The sequence below is a fragment of the Ovis aries genome, chromosome 2 (genome assembly GCF_016772045.2).
Source record: "Ovis aries strain OAR_USU_Benz2616 breed Rambouillet chromosome 2, ARS-UI_Ramb_v3.0, whole genome shotgun sequence".
Classification (NCBI taxonomy): Eukaryota; Metazoa; Chordata; class Mammalia; order Artiodactyla; family Bovidae; genus Ovis; species Ovis aries.
The window spans coordinates 238,862,810-238,878,370 of record NC_056055.1 but is presented as its reverse complement, the minus strand read 5'-3'; the positions used below and the strand labels follow the sequence as shown (position 1 = coordinate 238,878,370).

The 15,561-nt window shown below is 44.0% G+C and overlaps 1 protein-coding gene across 1 annotated transcript; it reads left to right on the top strand.

Moving 5' to 3' along the window:
- Nucleotides 1–1,307: 1,307 nt before the first annotated feature.
- ATP5IF1 (ATP synthase inhibitory factor subunit 1) lies at nucleotides 1,308–3,361 on the top strand. The gene is made up of 3 exons (XM_027965424.2): nucleotides 1,308–1,443; nucleotides 1,542–1,633; nucleotides 3,090–3,361. The coding sequence occupies exons 1-3, from the start codon at nucleotides 1,357–1,359 to the stop codon at nucleotides 3,238–3,240; spliced, it is 330 nt and encodes a 109-aa protein (XP_027821225.1). The 5' UTR covers nucleotides 1,308–1,356; the 3' UTR covers nucleotides 3,241–3,361.
- Nucleotides 3,362–15,561: the final 12,200 nt, after the last annotated feature.

Here is a 15,561-nt window from a genome sequence, read left to right as displayed (position 1 = left end):
CTGTCCATGGAGATTCTCCAGGCAAGAATACTGCAGTGGGTTGCCAGACCCTCCTCCAGGGGATCTTCCCAGGGATCCTGCATTACAGGTGGACTCTTTACCATCTGAGCCACCAGGGAAGCCCTCTGAAACAGGAATGGCACTGAAGTATCTAAAGACACACACAGTTATTATCACTAAGTAGTGGGCTTATGCGTGATTATTATTTCTAGCCTTCTGCTTTCATGCTTTTTCAAGTTTTGTGAAATGAACATTTGAAAATGTGCCCTGCAGCCATTTCCTCCCATGTAAGTCATACAAACCAGGGCTGGTATTTTTCCAGAGAAAAAGTGATCACTAAAAACACTTGAACAAAGTCACAGAAAGCAGAGAAGATATTTTTATAATCATGAATGAGATCTGGCCCACCTCTCTCAACTAAAGGAGAAAAAAACTGGACCCAGTGGGAGAAAATGACATAGGGCAAAGGCTATGAACTACTATTATCTTGATGACATTTGTTAGATGGCTAACGGAAGACCAAAGTAATGTCTTCCCTAGACGCCTACCTATGCTCTTTTCAACTTGATTGCACCACACTGCAAAAGTCCTGTTATCAAGTCTATTTTTGATAACACATCAATACATCTCGCAAATAGTAATTCAGTAACGTCTTGACAACTTCGTAAACTCGAAGGCGCAAAAAGACAAAAAGAACAAAACTGAGCTATTGATAGAATGACGGAGGGCAGAGAAGTTTTCTCTGAGCTGAAGTTTTAGACTTGAGAGTGAAATGTCAGTGCAACAACGGCAAAAAAACCATAGATTCATACATCCAAAAAAAAAAAAAAAAAATCCCCACAACTCTAAATGACTAAGTAAGGGCACCCTGGACGTCAGCATCATGGACAGAAGCCGCCCAGTCCGCCCCCCGCCCGCTTATTACCCATCTTATTGATGCTAGTAGTCCAGAAAAATGAAGGCTTCCTTTGGGTGTTTAACAATAACGTGAGAGTAGGAATGGTGAGGTGGGGGTGGACGCCACGCCTAGTTCTGATAGATCCCAAGAGCCGAAACCTTGGCTACTGCCTCTCTGTTCCACCTTTTCCCCAATCTCCTCCATTATTTTTCTCCAGTCCTTTGACCCCGGAGCCCTTGCTAAGGGTTGGCTAAGAATGGGCCCGCCCCGTTGCTGGATTCGTCACAAACTACAGGAACCCCGCCTCTCCCTCGAATGATTCGCTACTCCTGACTTCATCCCGCCTCTCCAGCGAAACGGTTGGCTGCCTGGCCAGCGGGCAGTTAGCGCCTGCGGAGAAGCTGCGCCTAAGGAGAAGCTGAACTTCAGGTCACTGGAGGGGTGCTTCACTGACTGCAATGGCAGCCACGGCGTTGGCGGCGCGTACCCGGCAGGCCGTCTGGAGCGTCTGGGCAATGCAAGGCAGAGGCTTTGGCTCGGAATCGGTATGCCAGCGGCAGGGTCCGTTGCCCCAGCCCTGAGCGCGGATTCCTCCTCGCCCTCCCGCCCGCGTCTGTACCAATGCCCCCGTCTCTCTCCGCAGGGAGATAGTGTTAGGTCCAGTGCGGGCGCGGTCCGGGACGCCGGTGGGGCCTTCGGAAAAAGAGAGCAGGCCGAAGAGGAGCGATACTTCCGGTGAGGCCCTGGGGACCCCGAGTCCAGCCCTAGATCCTTCACGGCCTTCCAGCCCCTCTTCAATTGTCAGTTGCTCCCACGCATCCCTCCCTGGCGTCCTGCGGCGTCCCATCCACACCCGACCCCACCCCACCCCATCTCACCCTCCCAGAAAGACCTAACAGGCCCCTGAACCTGTTTAACACCCAATGCTTGAGGGCCCGACTGTCGCCACCTGTGGGCTCCCGGTGGCCTGCCGAATCCCACGGCCCCCATATCCAAGTCATTTCCACCTGCGGGTCTGCAGACCTCGACTTATCTCTTCCTGAGTCATCTACCGTCTCCACCCATGGAGTTCTACCCGAATCGTGCAGAATGCCCCCCAGATTCCTCCCAGAGCATCTAGATCCGACGGTTCCACTATCTGCAGACTCACTGAGCCTGGCTCTCTCAGCCCTCATCCCAGGGCTTAGCTTGCCAGCCCCGCAAGGATGAATTCCCTGATCCTTCAGACCCTCAGCCATTTCTAGACCCTTCTGCTTCTGCAGCTCGCGTCAGCGAATGGGATCGTAGGAGCATGTGGCAGCTGCACGTGGTTTGGACACCTGTCCCCCCTTTTCTTGGACACTTGGCCCGCTCAGCCCAGCCCAGCCTTTAGGAGCATGGATTGGGCTGGGCCTGTCTACCCTGTTTACCAGCCTCGAGTTATCTTATACTGACTTGTATCCACAGTGGGGAGCAGCGTGGAACTAATCTATCTTCTGCTCTCCTTGGCCTATCTTTTCTGCCCTCTCTGCTCACGATTAAGGATTATCGCCATGGCACCTGTCATACCAGAGAGATAAGGTGCAGCTCTTAGAGACCATCTAATTGGTCTCCCACATTTTACATTTATGGAAAACAGAAGCCTGTATATAGCCAAGCCAACATTTGAATCATCCGTTCTTGAGACCTAAATTGGACTCAAGAGACCACTTGTATTTTTCCTCCCCTTCATTTTGGCCTTTACAGAGGGCCTTGCAGTCCTCAGGCAAAGACAGCCCTAGATAAACTGTGGTAGGACACATATATTTGTCCTTTAACTATGCACCTTTATATCTCCCCACCTCCTTTTGCTCTTTTCCCCCCCAGAAAGGGATTCTGTTCTCTGGGTTGTTTCTCTCATAAGTCCTTCAGGTAGGGACTTAAGTCACACCTCTCTGGAGTTTTCTACTGAATCTGAAAGGACTCCTTCATTAGCGCAGGAATTTCAGGCACTAGCACCAGGACAATGGAATCGTTTTTTGGCCATCTCCTGTAAATGTTGTATCTTAGGATGGAGTCGTCGTTCACAGTGGGGCTTGAAGAGGGTAGAAGAGGATGGTGAGCCAGACTCCTGTGGGGTTGGGATGCCTTTTTGCTTTAGGTGTTTCAGGTGCTTAGAGATCTCTTTGGGGTGAAGAATTGGGATTAAACCAAGAGCCACTCTGTCCTGTAGAGCTCGTGCTAAAGAACAGCTGGCCGCCTTGAAGAAACACCATGAAAATGAGATCTCTCATCATGCAAAGGAGATTGAGCGCCTGCAGAAAGAAATTGAGCGGCATAAGCAGTCGATCAAGAGACTAAAACAGAGTGAAGATGACGACTAAGTCCACCAGTTCTCCATAGAATGGCACCTATTATTGCCCACTTCTATGTAGACATAGTTCTGGTTTAACCAAAAGCAATCTGTGTGCTTCCAAAATATTATAATAAATTGTCATTAGTGAACTGTGTCTAATGTTTTTGTCTGAAGAGGGGTAAGGGGACACTACTGGGCCACTAAAATGAATCAGAAGACAGGGTACCTGCAATAGGGACCTTGGAGCCAAAGCACAGTGTGATGAGTGCTGTGCAGCAGAGGCAGGAAAAAGCATGACAGGGAGAACAGAAAGTCCCTCTTCCCCGTCAGACACTAGGCAAGAGGCAACGGAGAGAGCTTCCTAAGGGATAGATGTCAACATATAAGGTCAAGAGCAGCCTGGAAAACAGGAGTGGTTGCTTCAGTTCAGTTTAGTTGTTCAGTTGTGTCCGACTCTTTGCGACCCCATGCACGCCAGGCCTCCCTGTCCATCACCAACTTCCGGAGTTGACCCAGACTCATGTTGATTGAGTTGGTGATGCCATCCAACCATCTCATCCTCTTCTTCATCCCCTTCTCCTCCTGCCCTCAATCTTTCCCAGCGTCAGGGTCTTTTCCAATGTGTCAGCTCTTCGCATCAGGTGGCCAAAGTATTGGAGTTTCAGCTTCAACCTCAGTCCTTCCAATGAACACCCAGGATTGATCCCCTTTAGGATGGACTTTAAAAGCTGTGATTCAAGGCACCATCAGTAATACCATTTTGCATTTATAAAATGGATTAGACAACTCCATGTGAACTAATTACCCTTGTTCTAATTATCCTCATGCAGATTGAGAAGGCTGGAATTAGAAATCGTGTCACCTTGGCATCTAGATGTTTAGACTCCTAATCTGTTAACAGCACAGAATCAGAATTATCACTGAAGTTACATTTTGCTTTGCTGAGCATCCTCTTGCTTTAGACTTTAAGGCCTTGATTATTATACAAACTATTTGTGTAACTCTTATAGACAAAAATGCAAAAAACAACTTCAAGTGACATATGGGCCATTGGCAAGATATTTTCAATTCACCAGTTCAATAGTAGATCATTTGCCCCAGAATTGTGATGTCATTTGTTTTAAGACAGATGACTTTTTGTTTACACAAAAGGCCTTAGGATCATTGAGTGATAACATCTTGGACAAGTCGTTGACCCTGTCCTTACAGACCAGACACTTGATGGCTGTTTCCAAAACTTACCCATAGTGCTGCTGATGGAAAGTTTATTTCTAGATACTCTTGAGGTATGAGTGCTGAGATTCTAGTGGCCAGCAACAAAATGATGTTAAAGATGAGGTACAAGAAATGGTCGTATTAACTCACATACCTTTTTAAAATTTTAAAACACTGCAAAATTTGAAATTTAAAAAACTGGTTGAGGAACACGTAACATCCTCCATTTTGGACTTTTGTGACCAAAAAAAAAAAAAAAATGGCACACAAAATCTTGGGAATTCTCTGGTGGTCCAGTGGTTAGGACTCTGCTTTCACTGCCATGGGCCTGGAGTTCGATTCCTGGAAATAAGATCCCACATGTCCCAAGGCCAAACAGGCAAAGAAAAAAAAAAATTGAAGATTATAGTGTTTTGTGACTTTTTATAATCAATACTTTCCTTATTGGGAATGATGTTCCTAAGTTGATTCCTCAACAGCAGTGTATCATCTACTCTTGTCCTATGTTTTAAATGAAAATCAGTCTAATGATGATTGAATCAAAGAGTTGAAACTTTAAAGTGAAGACAAGGAATCATGAGTTCAATTTTTTTTTTTTTTTTTTTTTTTTTTTTTGCCTCACCTGGCAACATGTGGAACTTCCCCTTGAGGGATCAACCTGAAACCCCTGCAGTGTAACTCCAGTGGTTAAAACTGAGTTTCAACTCTTAAAAAAGTTTTTGGAGCTGCCTAATTTAAAACTACCTGAGCTTTATGAAAATGGTAACTCATGATCTTTTTGTTAGGACATACCTGTGGTTAGTTTTCCTATCATAGTAACGGAAAGATATAACTATGTTTTAAAATACTTTAAAACTTTTAAACAAATATATGTTAAAATCCTAAGGTAATTTATGTGATATGAACCAGTTACCACAGACACAACACAGGCCATGAGATTAACCAAAGACCCAGAAGCACACTCAGGTGGTTCTTAGAATTTGAGAAATACTACAGCAAGGGATTCTTAAAGAAGCCACAAAGCAGCAGCAGCAGCATCACCTGGGAACTTGTTAGAAACGCAGATTCCCAGGCCACATCCCAGACCTGCTGAAAATGAGGGTGGAATCCAGGAATGTCATTAAACAAGCCCCCCCAGGTGATTCTGATGTGCCCTGAAGTTTGAGGACCATTCTAAATTCTAATGAAATTTGCTGACATTCTTGAGCACAGGGCACTTTTAATAATCATCAGACATAGGCAACATATGTGTCAACATAGGCAGATTATTAAGTACAATGAAGATAACTATATATTTAATATTTTAAATATTATATCTATTTGGTTGTGCAAGGTCTTAGTTGCAGCATGTTGGGTTTAAATCCCTGACCAGGGATAGAACCCGGGCCCCCTGCTTTGGGGCATAAAGTCTCAGCCACTGGAGCACCAGGAAAGTCTCTAATAGAGTTCTTAATATGAATGGTATTTTAGGACTTTTTAAAAAATGTATTAATTATTCTGTACAAAACATATTAGCATTTTCGAACATTGCATTCCACAGAATACAATTTGGAAAATGCTACACTGGTTTATTGCATTAGTTAAAATCTTTTTTGTTTACAAGTAACAGAAACCAGCACTGGCTGGCTTATGGAGGAGAAAAACAGTAATTTACTGGAAGAACAGGCTATTGCCTCACAGAATCTCAAGACCTGAACAAACAAAACTCAGGAAAGGCAGGGGCCAGAGAAGCCCTGAAAAGTACAGGAGATCTGTCTAAGTAGCTTTCTAACCACCTGTGTCAGAAACATTAAAAAAAATTCTTTTTTCTATGGAATTTTACACGAGATTATTTAACAATTATTTAATAATTGCACAACTATTTATGGAGCACTTTATAATTATTTACTCATTAAATCTCATGATATTTCTGGTAAATAGGTTCATACACCATAAGCTTAATTTTCTAACCAAAGTAACAAAAGCAGGGAATTGGGAATAACTATCTCAAGGTCACACAAGCAGGTTTGTGCTGCGCAAGGACTTTACTTCAGAACTCCTGTTCCCACAGTCTTGAATTGCAGTGGTTCAGCTACCCGTTAGCTCCCTCCTCAACGTGGAACAGGTTGTGGGTGGTGGGTCTTGCCAGGACCATTGGGGATGACCCAGGGTTATTCCACTATTTTCAAATATGCACTGCTGCATATTCTATGGATTCCAGTTTCATACTTCTAAAATGTATTCATTTAATTTTCAATATAAAAATTATATTTAGTACCTACTACATGCTGGACACTTGGTAAACACTGGGAATTCAACTACAAAATAATTCCCACGGCGGTCCTTATGGAACCCACAGCCTATTGGCAAAGTCAAGTGGTTAAACAACAATGTCGTTTTAATGGAGTGAGTCTAGAATGTTGGGGGAGGTCGTGGGACAGGCAATCAGTGCTGACCTGGGAGAGACATAACAGCAGGCAGGTAAACAGGAGAGACTGGCATTCAAGACTGAGTGACAGCATCTGGCATTGAGAGAGCTCCTTGGCTCCTGGGGGTCGACAATAGTTTAGCCTTTCTATCTGCTGCTCAGAGGGACTGTGGCGGGGATGGGGAGGTGGGAGTGCAGTAAGTTCTGTGACTCTGCCCAGGGCTGAGCTGGCCACCTGTAAGCTGACTCAGTCACTGTGTCCCACTTCTCAGTTCTTTCTTTCTTCTTTCCATCCTCTCTCCCTCCTTTGCTCCTTTCCCTCTTCTTTTTAAGTACAGTCCTTTCCTAGAGCAGAAAACACCTAAACCACTTTTACCCTTGAGGAATCTTCAACCTCAAACACCAGAAAGGAACAAAAAGCTTGGAAGCAGGCAAAGGAACAAAGAAGTACAAGGAGACGTATGCCAGCGCTTCACACGCTGGGCCACCCAGCACAATCTCGCAATTAGCAGATGCCACAGGTTCCCCCTTGCTCATCATCCTTTTTATTAACTTCAGATAAAATTCACATGACATAAAATTAATCATTAACCATTTAAAGTGTAAAATTCAGGGGCATTTAGTATATTCACAATGTTGTGCAAACATTGCCTCTGTTTAGTTCGAGACATTTTCATCACCCCAGAAGGAAATTCCGTACCCATTAAGCTGTCACTCTCCATTTCCCTCTCGACCCAGCCCCTGGCAACCGCTAGCCTGCTTTCTGTCTCCATAGACCTGGCTATTCTGAATCAACATGCAAATGGAATCATACAATCTGTAACATTTTGTGTCTAGCTTCTCTCACTTAGAGTAAGGTTTTCAAGGCCCGTCTGTGTAACATGGTTTAAACTTTTGTGTATTTATTTTTGACTGCACTGGGTCTTCGAGGCTGCATGTGGTGAGCAGGGGCTCTAGTTGCAGTGCCGAGGTTTCTTACTGCGATGGCGTCCCATGGCTCTAGGGCACACGGGTTTAGTCGCCCTGCAGCACATGGAATCTTCCCAAACCAGGAATGGAACCTATGTCACCTACATTGGCAAGTGTATTCTTAACCACTAGACCACCAGGGAAGTCCCATTCCATTTTTAAAAATTTATTTATTTTTAATTGAAGGATAATTCCTTTACAGTATTGTGTTGGTTTTCTGCCAAATGTCAACATGAACCATCCATAAGTTTACATATGTCCCCTCCCTCTTGAACCTCCCTGCCACCTCCCTCCCCATCCCACACCTCCATTCCATTGTTTAATAGCAGAATAATATTCCATTGTGTGGCTATATCACACTTTTGACTATCCATCAACTGATGGACATTCGGCTTGCTTCGACCTTTTGGCTGTTGTGAATAGTGCTGCTAAAAATATTCCTATACAAGTATTTATTTGGACACCTGTTTTCAGTTCTTTTGGATAAATACCTAGGCGTGACACAGCTGGATCATAGAGTAATTCTATATTTAACCTACTGAGGAACTGCCAATCTGTTTTTGCACAGCAGCATTTTGCATTCCCACCAGCAATGTACAGAAATCCAGTTTCTTCATACCCTCACTGACACTTGTTACACGTGATTTTTTTGATTCTAGCTATCCTAATGTGGGTAAAGTGGTAGCTCATCATGGTTTCGATTTACGTTTCTCTGATGACCAATAACATTGAGCATCTTTTTGTGTGCTTATTGGCCACTTGTCTGTCTTCTTTGAATAAACATCCCTTCAAGTCCTGTGCCTATTTTGAATTGGATTATTTGTCTTCTTGTCATTAAGTTTCCAGAATTTGTTAAATTAATTAATTCATTTGACTGCACCAGGTCTTAGTTTCAGCACACAGGATCTTTAGTTGTGGCATGCAGACTCTTAGTTGTGGAATGTGGGATGTGGCTCCCTGACCAACGGTGGAACCCAGGCCCCCTGCATTGGGAGCTTGGAATCTTAGCCACTGGACCACCAAGGAAGCCCCCAGAATTCTTTATATATGATGGCTGCTGCTGCTGCTGCATCACTTCAGTCGTGTCCGACTCTGTGTGACCCCATAGATGGCAGCCCACTAGGCTCCTCTGTCCCTGGGATTCTCCAGGCAAGAACACTAGAGTGGGCTGCCATTTCCTTCTCCAATGCATGAAAGTGAAAAGTGCAAGTGAAGTCGCTCAGTCCTGTCCGACTCTTCGAAACCCCATGGACTGCAGCCTACCAGGCTCCCCCGTCCATGGGATTTTCCAGGCAAGAGTACTGGAGTGGGGTACCACTGCCTTCTCCGATATATGATGGCTGCTGCTACTGCTGCTAAGTTGCTTCAGTCGTGTCCGACTCTGTGTGACCCCAGAGACGGCAGCCCACTAGGCTCCACCATCCCTGGGTTCTCCAGGCAAGAACACTGGAGTGGGTTGCCATTTCCTTCTCCTACTAGACCTTAACTGGACTTCCCTGGTGGCTCAGACAGTAAAGCGTCTTGCCTACAATGTGGGAGACCCGGGTTCAATCCCTGCATGGGGAAGATATCCTGGAGAAGGAAATGGTAACCCACTCCAGTATTCTTGCCTGGAAAATCCCATGGATGGAGAAGCCTGGTAGGCTACAGTCTGGGTGCAAAGAGTCCGACAGGACTGAGTGACTTCACTTTCACTTTCAGACCTTAATTAGCTATATAATTTTCAAAATTTTCTCCCACTCTGTGATTTTAGATGAGGTCATGAGAGTGGGACCCTCACAATGAGATTAGAGCCCTTCTAAGAAGAGACATCAGACAGCTTGCTTACTCACTCTCTGCCATCTGTGGACATCGAGAAGGCAGCCATTTGCAAGCCAGGACGAGAGCGCTCCTCAGAACCCAACATGCTGGTACCTTATCTTGGACTTCCAGACTCCAGATTCTGACAAAACAAATTTTGTTTTTCAAACTTACCCAGTCTACGATATTTTGTTATGGCAGCCTGACCTAAGATAGGCATCAAAAATATTCACAGAAATAAACTTTGAAAAGTTTTTACAGTTAGCATCAAGAGAAATATACTTGTTCACAGTCTTTGACTCATGAATTTGCTCCTAGAAACTTAACCTAGGAGACTAATCAGGAATATAATGCAATATCTTGTATGTAAGAGTTTCATCTCACTTTGACATAAAATATTGAAAAATGTCTAGCAATAGATATTAATGAATGTGACACGTGAACATTCTACAACCATTACAGATTATGTTGTAGGGGAATTCCCTGGTGGTTCCGTGGCTAAAGCTCAACTCTTTCTGCCACAAGACATCAAGAACCTTCATGAAAACATCAAGAGCTTCATTTAAAAAAAAATTACTAAAAAAAAAGAAAACCTATCAGTAAAATCACGTTATTATGAACTTTAAACAAATTAAGTTTAAAGAACATTTAATTTTTGAAAATCATCATGAATTATAGTAAGTAGAAAAAGCAGGCTCCATCGCCATACATAATTTTTATGCTGTTTAGTCGTTCAATCGTGTCGGATTCTTTGCAATCCCATGGACTGTAGCCTGCCAGGCTTCTCTGTCCACAGGATTTCTCAGGCAAGAATACTGGAGTGGGTTGCCATTTCCTTCTCCAGGGGATCCTCCTGACACAGGATCCAACCCAAGGCTCTTGGGTCTCCTACATTGGTAGGCAGATTCTTTACCACTGAACCACCTGGGAAGTGCACATAATTTATATACTGTAAATATAAACATAGTTTAAAGAATTAGTATATAATAGTAACATTATATTTATATATAATAAATATATGCAAAAATAAAAGCCAATGTGTTAACATTGAATCTCTCTTGGTAGTAGGATTAGAATTTCAAAGGGATTCTCTCTACCACCTTCCCCTCCCCCAACTTCAGTTCTTTGAAAGTATCTTTTATTTTTTAAGTTACAAATGTACTACATCTTGGCTTTTAATCGATTATTAAATAAGTGTAGTGTATAAAGTCTTTTAATTTCTCTATTACCCCTTTACCTCAGAGGTAACTGGATCCTAACAGTTTGTTGCAAACTGCACCTATTTCCAGACTTTTGTTGCCTCTGTGTAATCACCGACATATCTACGACATCATTCTGAAGGTATCACTGTGCATTTGTTTTTTGTTTCTTTGCTTTAACCTAACATTAAATTCAGCACATCTTTTCATTTCACGTAGAGCACCTACAATACAGCGTATAGCTATCTCCTTCTGCTTCTGTGCGGCATTATGCTTCCTGTGTAGACCAATCTGTTTATTACTTTAACCAGTCCCCTTTGATGAACATTTTGGTTGTTTCTAGGTTTACACTTTCACAATGAACAGGAGTAATACCGGTTTAGGGTAGAAAGCGTCAAAAACCTTTTTTTAAAGGGGGGGAGGGGATATCATTTCGGGTTATTTCTTTTGTAGCTTTATCCTTTTCTGTACTTTCCAGTATTCTGCAATAATATATGTTACATAATTTGGAAAGGAAAAACATGAACTAAAACCAAAAGTTGATTAACAGAAGAAAAGCAAAGAAGGGTGAAAAAAAGAAATGGAAAGCTTACCGCGTAGTCCTCTCCCCTCCCCTGGGGGCGGGATCGGACGGAGGGAGGGGCGGGCCGCCGCACTCCGCACCAATCAGAGACCAGTTGATTAGCGAGAAGAATTTGGAGACCCTCCACGCCCAGCAATCAGGCTGGGGGTTATGCTTCCCTCAGCGGCCTGGAAACCAGCCTGGGCCTATCCCGAGTGCCGCTGCGGGCTGCTACTGGCTGCCAGACAGCCCCGCCCACCTTCCTGCTCATTGGCAGCCACGGTCTTCATTAGGAGAGCCTGTTGCTGAGCAAAAAGAAGTAGGCGCCGCAGCTTTGGCTCGGAAGAGACTATTAGACCGCAAAGGTACTGGGCGCCCTTGGGTCAAAAAAGCAACATGACTAACCTTCTTTTATTCAATCCCTGCTAAATGCCAAGCTTCGTGCTCCAGAGTTTTAAATGTAATTGTCATGACCACTTTCTTGAACACCCGACTATCTACCAGTCACTGAGCTAGGTACTTTAAAATAAGAACAGTTTAGTTCAGTCGCTCAGTCGTGTCCGACTCTTTGCGACCCCATGAACTGCAGCACACCAGGCTTTCCTGTCCATTACCAACTCCCTGAAGCCTACTCAAACTCATGTCCATGGAGTTGGTGATGCCATCTAACTATCTCATCCTCTGTCGTCCCCTTCTCCTCCTGCCTTCAGTCTTTCCCAGCATCAGGGTCTTTTCTAGTGAGTCAGTTCTTTGCATCTGGTGGCCAAGGTATTGAAGCTTCAGCTTCAGCATCAGTCCTTCCAATGAATATTCAGGACTGACTTCCTTTAGGATTCACTGGTTTGACCTCCTTGCAGTCAAAGGGACTCTCAAGCATCTTCTCCGACACCACAGTTAAGTACTATTTAAATGATCATTACTGTTTATTGAGCACCTAATCTTCATCAAGCCTGGTTGAGAGACTCATATGCATTAACTCTTATCCACACAATAACCCCTGAAGGTAAACGTTATAGCTCCATTTTACGAAACAGGAAACAAGTTCAGAGAGGTGAAGTGACTTGACCATGTTCCCACAGCTCTAAAGTGTTGGAACTAGACCCTTCAATTCTGACATCCTGCTTCCAAGTACAACTGTGGGAGGGGAGGGGTGGATAACAAAAGGCTTCTGAGAGTAGGAAGAGGTGGAAAGGGATGGTGGCAAAGCTCTGGGGCACTGCTCCAGTGATAGGCCTCAGGATGATTGTCTGCGAATGGAATATATACAACCTCGGGGCCTGGAGGACAGGGGGAGAGAGGGTGAGCAAAACTCCAGTTCAAAGACACTTCTCTCTGGAAATGGGAGGCTCTTGGCGCAGTCTGCAGGTGGCCCTAATTGGGGGCCTGGATCCCAAGGTTCTAAATTCTGCTCTCTGACCAGCTTCTTGGGAGACCTTTGGTGAATGCCTTCTCTCTGGACTTCAGGATTCCTGCCTATAAGGTGAGAGAGTAAGTCAAGATAACATGAAGTGAATTTGGGCAAGGGGCAGAGGAAAGCGGGGTGGTCTCCGGGAAGTCTGGTTCCTGCTGGCAGCAAGGGAATCCTCATAGTCTTAGCTGTTGCCTGGCCTCTTTTAAGGATCTGACAATTCTGGGAACTCAAAAATCTACCTTTTTCCCCAGCCAGTTCTGAGCTATAACAGAGTCCTGCCTGCAGGGTGCGCTGAGGGCTCACAGCCTACTGAACCAAACTGGAGCTCAGATTTTGTTTTATTTTTTAAAAGGGGTGAATTTTGTTTTTAATTTATTGGGGTTTTCGGGCCGCATCTTGATGAACTTCCTCCACCAAGGATCATCTCGCACCCCCTCCAGTGGAAGCGGCAGAATGTTAACCACTGGACTGCCAGGGAAATCCAAGAGGGGTGAATTTTTTGAAATCTGAAGATTTCTGTCCTCAGGATACAATCAAGGTACCTGAATTATATGTAATGCCCAACACCAGTTCTTCTCACACTTCCTCTGGAGAGTTAGAGCTATTTCAATTCCTTTGTTTTCCAGATGAAGAAATAGATCCTAAGAGATTGAAAAAAAAAATCACTTTGGATCACATGGCTAAAAACTAGAACCCTAGTTGCCTGATTCCTGGGCAGGGCTCTTCGGAGAGGGTTGGTTCTGCTTTCAAGAGTCTGTGGCTGTTCTGCCCCCTAATGCACAATTCCTGGGGACAATGTCAATTTTGGTTGTATAGCTTGACAGCTCAGGACCTGTCAGCCAGAAGGCCCTCCCTCAGCACCTAGCAGAATGCCTGCTGAATTTGTAATTAAATGAATGAATGTGTGAATGAGCCACAGAGATGGAGTCTGCTTTGGTTTTGTCAAATAAGTCACCTGGAGTTGGATTTCTTTCCTGAAATTCCCTCAAGGCAAAAATGATATTCTAAAATGGAAGGGGAGGGTGTGGCAAACAATAAGAGCTCAGAAAATTATATCTGAGTTGATAAATCATAGCCCCAGGTCTGGTCAGGGTATAAAAATATTCTATCATATTGCATTTGGGATTAGAAAATTAATTTATGAAGAATGAATTCAGAACAGATGAGAATTCCGTTAGGGTTAAAATCTGTGAGAGGGTCTGAAGCTAAAGGAGCCTCAGAAACATTTCAAATAGCATCTAGATGTACCTTCAGGACTGGAATCTGACTGAGGAATAAAAGAAAGCTTTGACCAATCAGTGGCCTCAACAGAGCTGATGCAAGAGTGGAGAGAAGGGCAACAGAAGGTGGATCTTTCCTGAACCAAAAATATGAGCCATGGGGGAGGGGAGGAACAAACTTGGCAGTATCACCTGGGCTGGAAGCTTCAGTGCTGGATTTCCAAGTCCGGCACAGTTCCTGATACACACTAGATGGTCAATAAATGTTTAGTGAATGAAACAGTGAGGGAAGAAGCCTGAGCCCCAACCAGCACGTTCGCTGTGGAGGTGGTTTAGTGATTCATCTTTTCACTGGCTCCGTTTTGCTCAGATTCCAACTAGCCTAACTACTTTCTGATGATAATTTGGCTTTTCATGGTATAAAGAGGTTCTGGCCTATCAATTATGAGCCACTTAACAATTATGTTTCTCACTCCCAATTAATATATTGGAATTCTGCTTTACGCATCAGTTCCTTGTGCCAGCCTGCTTTTTACATATTCAGGTCTTTCATTGGTGATGCAGTGGAGTTTCTGCTTTGGAGTCATTCCTGTCTAGATTTGAATTCTTACTCAATATATTACTAAGCTGTCTGACATTTGCCAACACACCTCTCAAGCCTCAGTATCCTCATCTGTCAGATGGGGGCATAATGCCTACTTCATGATATTGTGGTGAGAATTACATGAGATAACAGATGAATCCTGGACTATCCTTGGAGCTCAGTAAGTAGTAGTATCTGTGTTCCTTCCAAGCTTTCCTTCAAAGGAGATTGGGTCACAAAATCTCATTCAATTGAGAATATCAGTATCTCTTGCTTTTCACAAATTTACTGACTTTGTAAGTGAAGCCTTGGGAATGATTTAGTCATTTCCTTGAAGGTTCTAAAGAGTCATTCTACAGAGGATGGCAACTCATACTCATTAATATAGAAGTAGTTCCCAAGGACTCACTGATGCTGCAGTGCCAATACTTAGGCCACCAGATGCGAAGAACTGACTCATAAGAAAAGACCCTGATGCTGGGAAAGATTGAAGGCAGGAGAAGGGGACAACTGAGGGCAAGATGATTAGATGGCATCACCTACTCAATGGACATGAGTTTGAGCAGGCTCCAGGAGTTGGTGATGGACAGGAAAGCCTGGCATGCTGCAGTCCATGGGGTTGCAAAGAGTCGGACATGACTGAGCAACTGAACTGAACTGCGGACTCACTACATGCTAGTGGGAGACAGAAACAATAAGACACAGTTCCTGCCTTCAGGGAGTTCTGACACAGTCTGGTGCAGTCAAAAGAAGACAGTATGTGACCCTGACACAAAGTTTTACTTTTCTGAGTTTGGGTTTCCTCACTTTGCAAATGTGGTCAGTAACATTCTACTGCTGGTTGCAGGGAAGGGGTAAGACATGCAAATATGATAACAAGACTGCATCAAATTTGAAGACCAATGGTACAAAAATGTAGAAACAATGTGTTGAGGAGTTAAACAGTGGTAGAGCTTATTTACAGCTCTGTTGGAAAAAGCAAT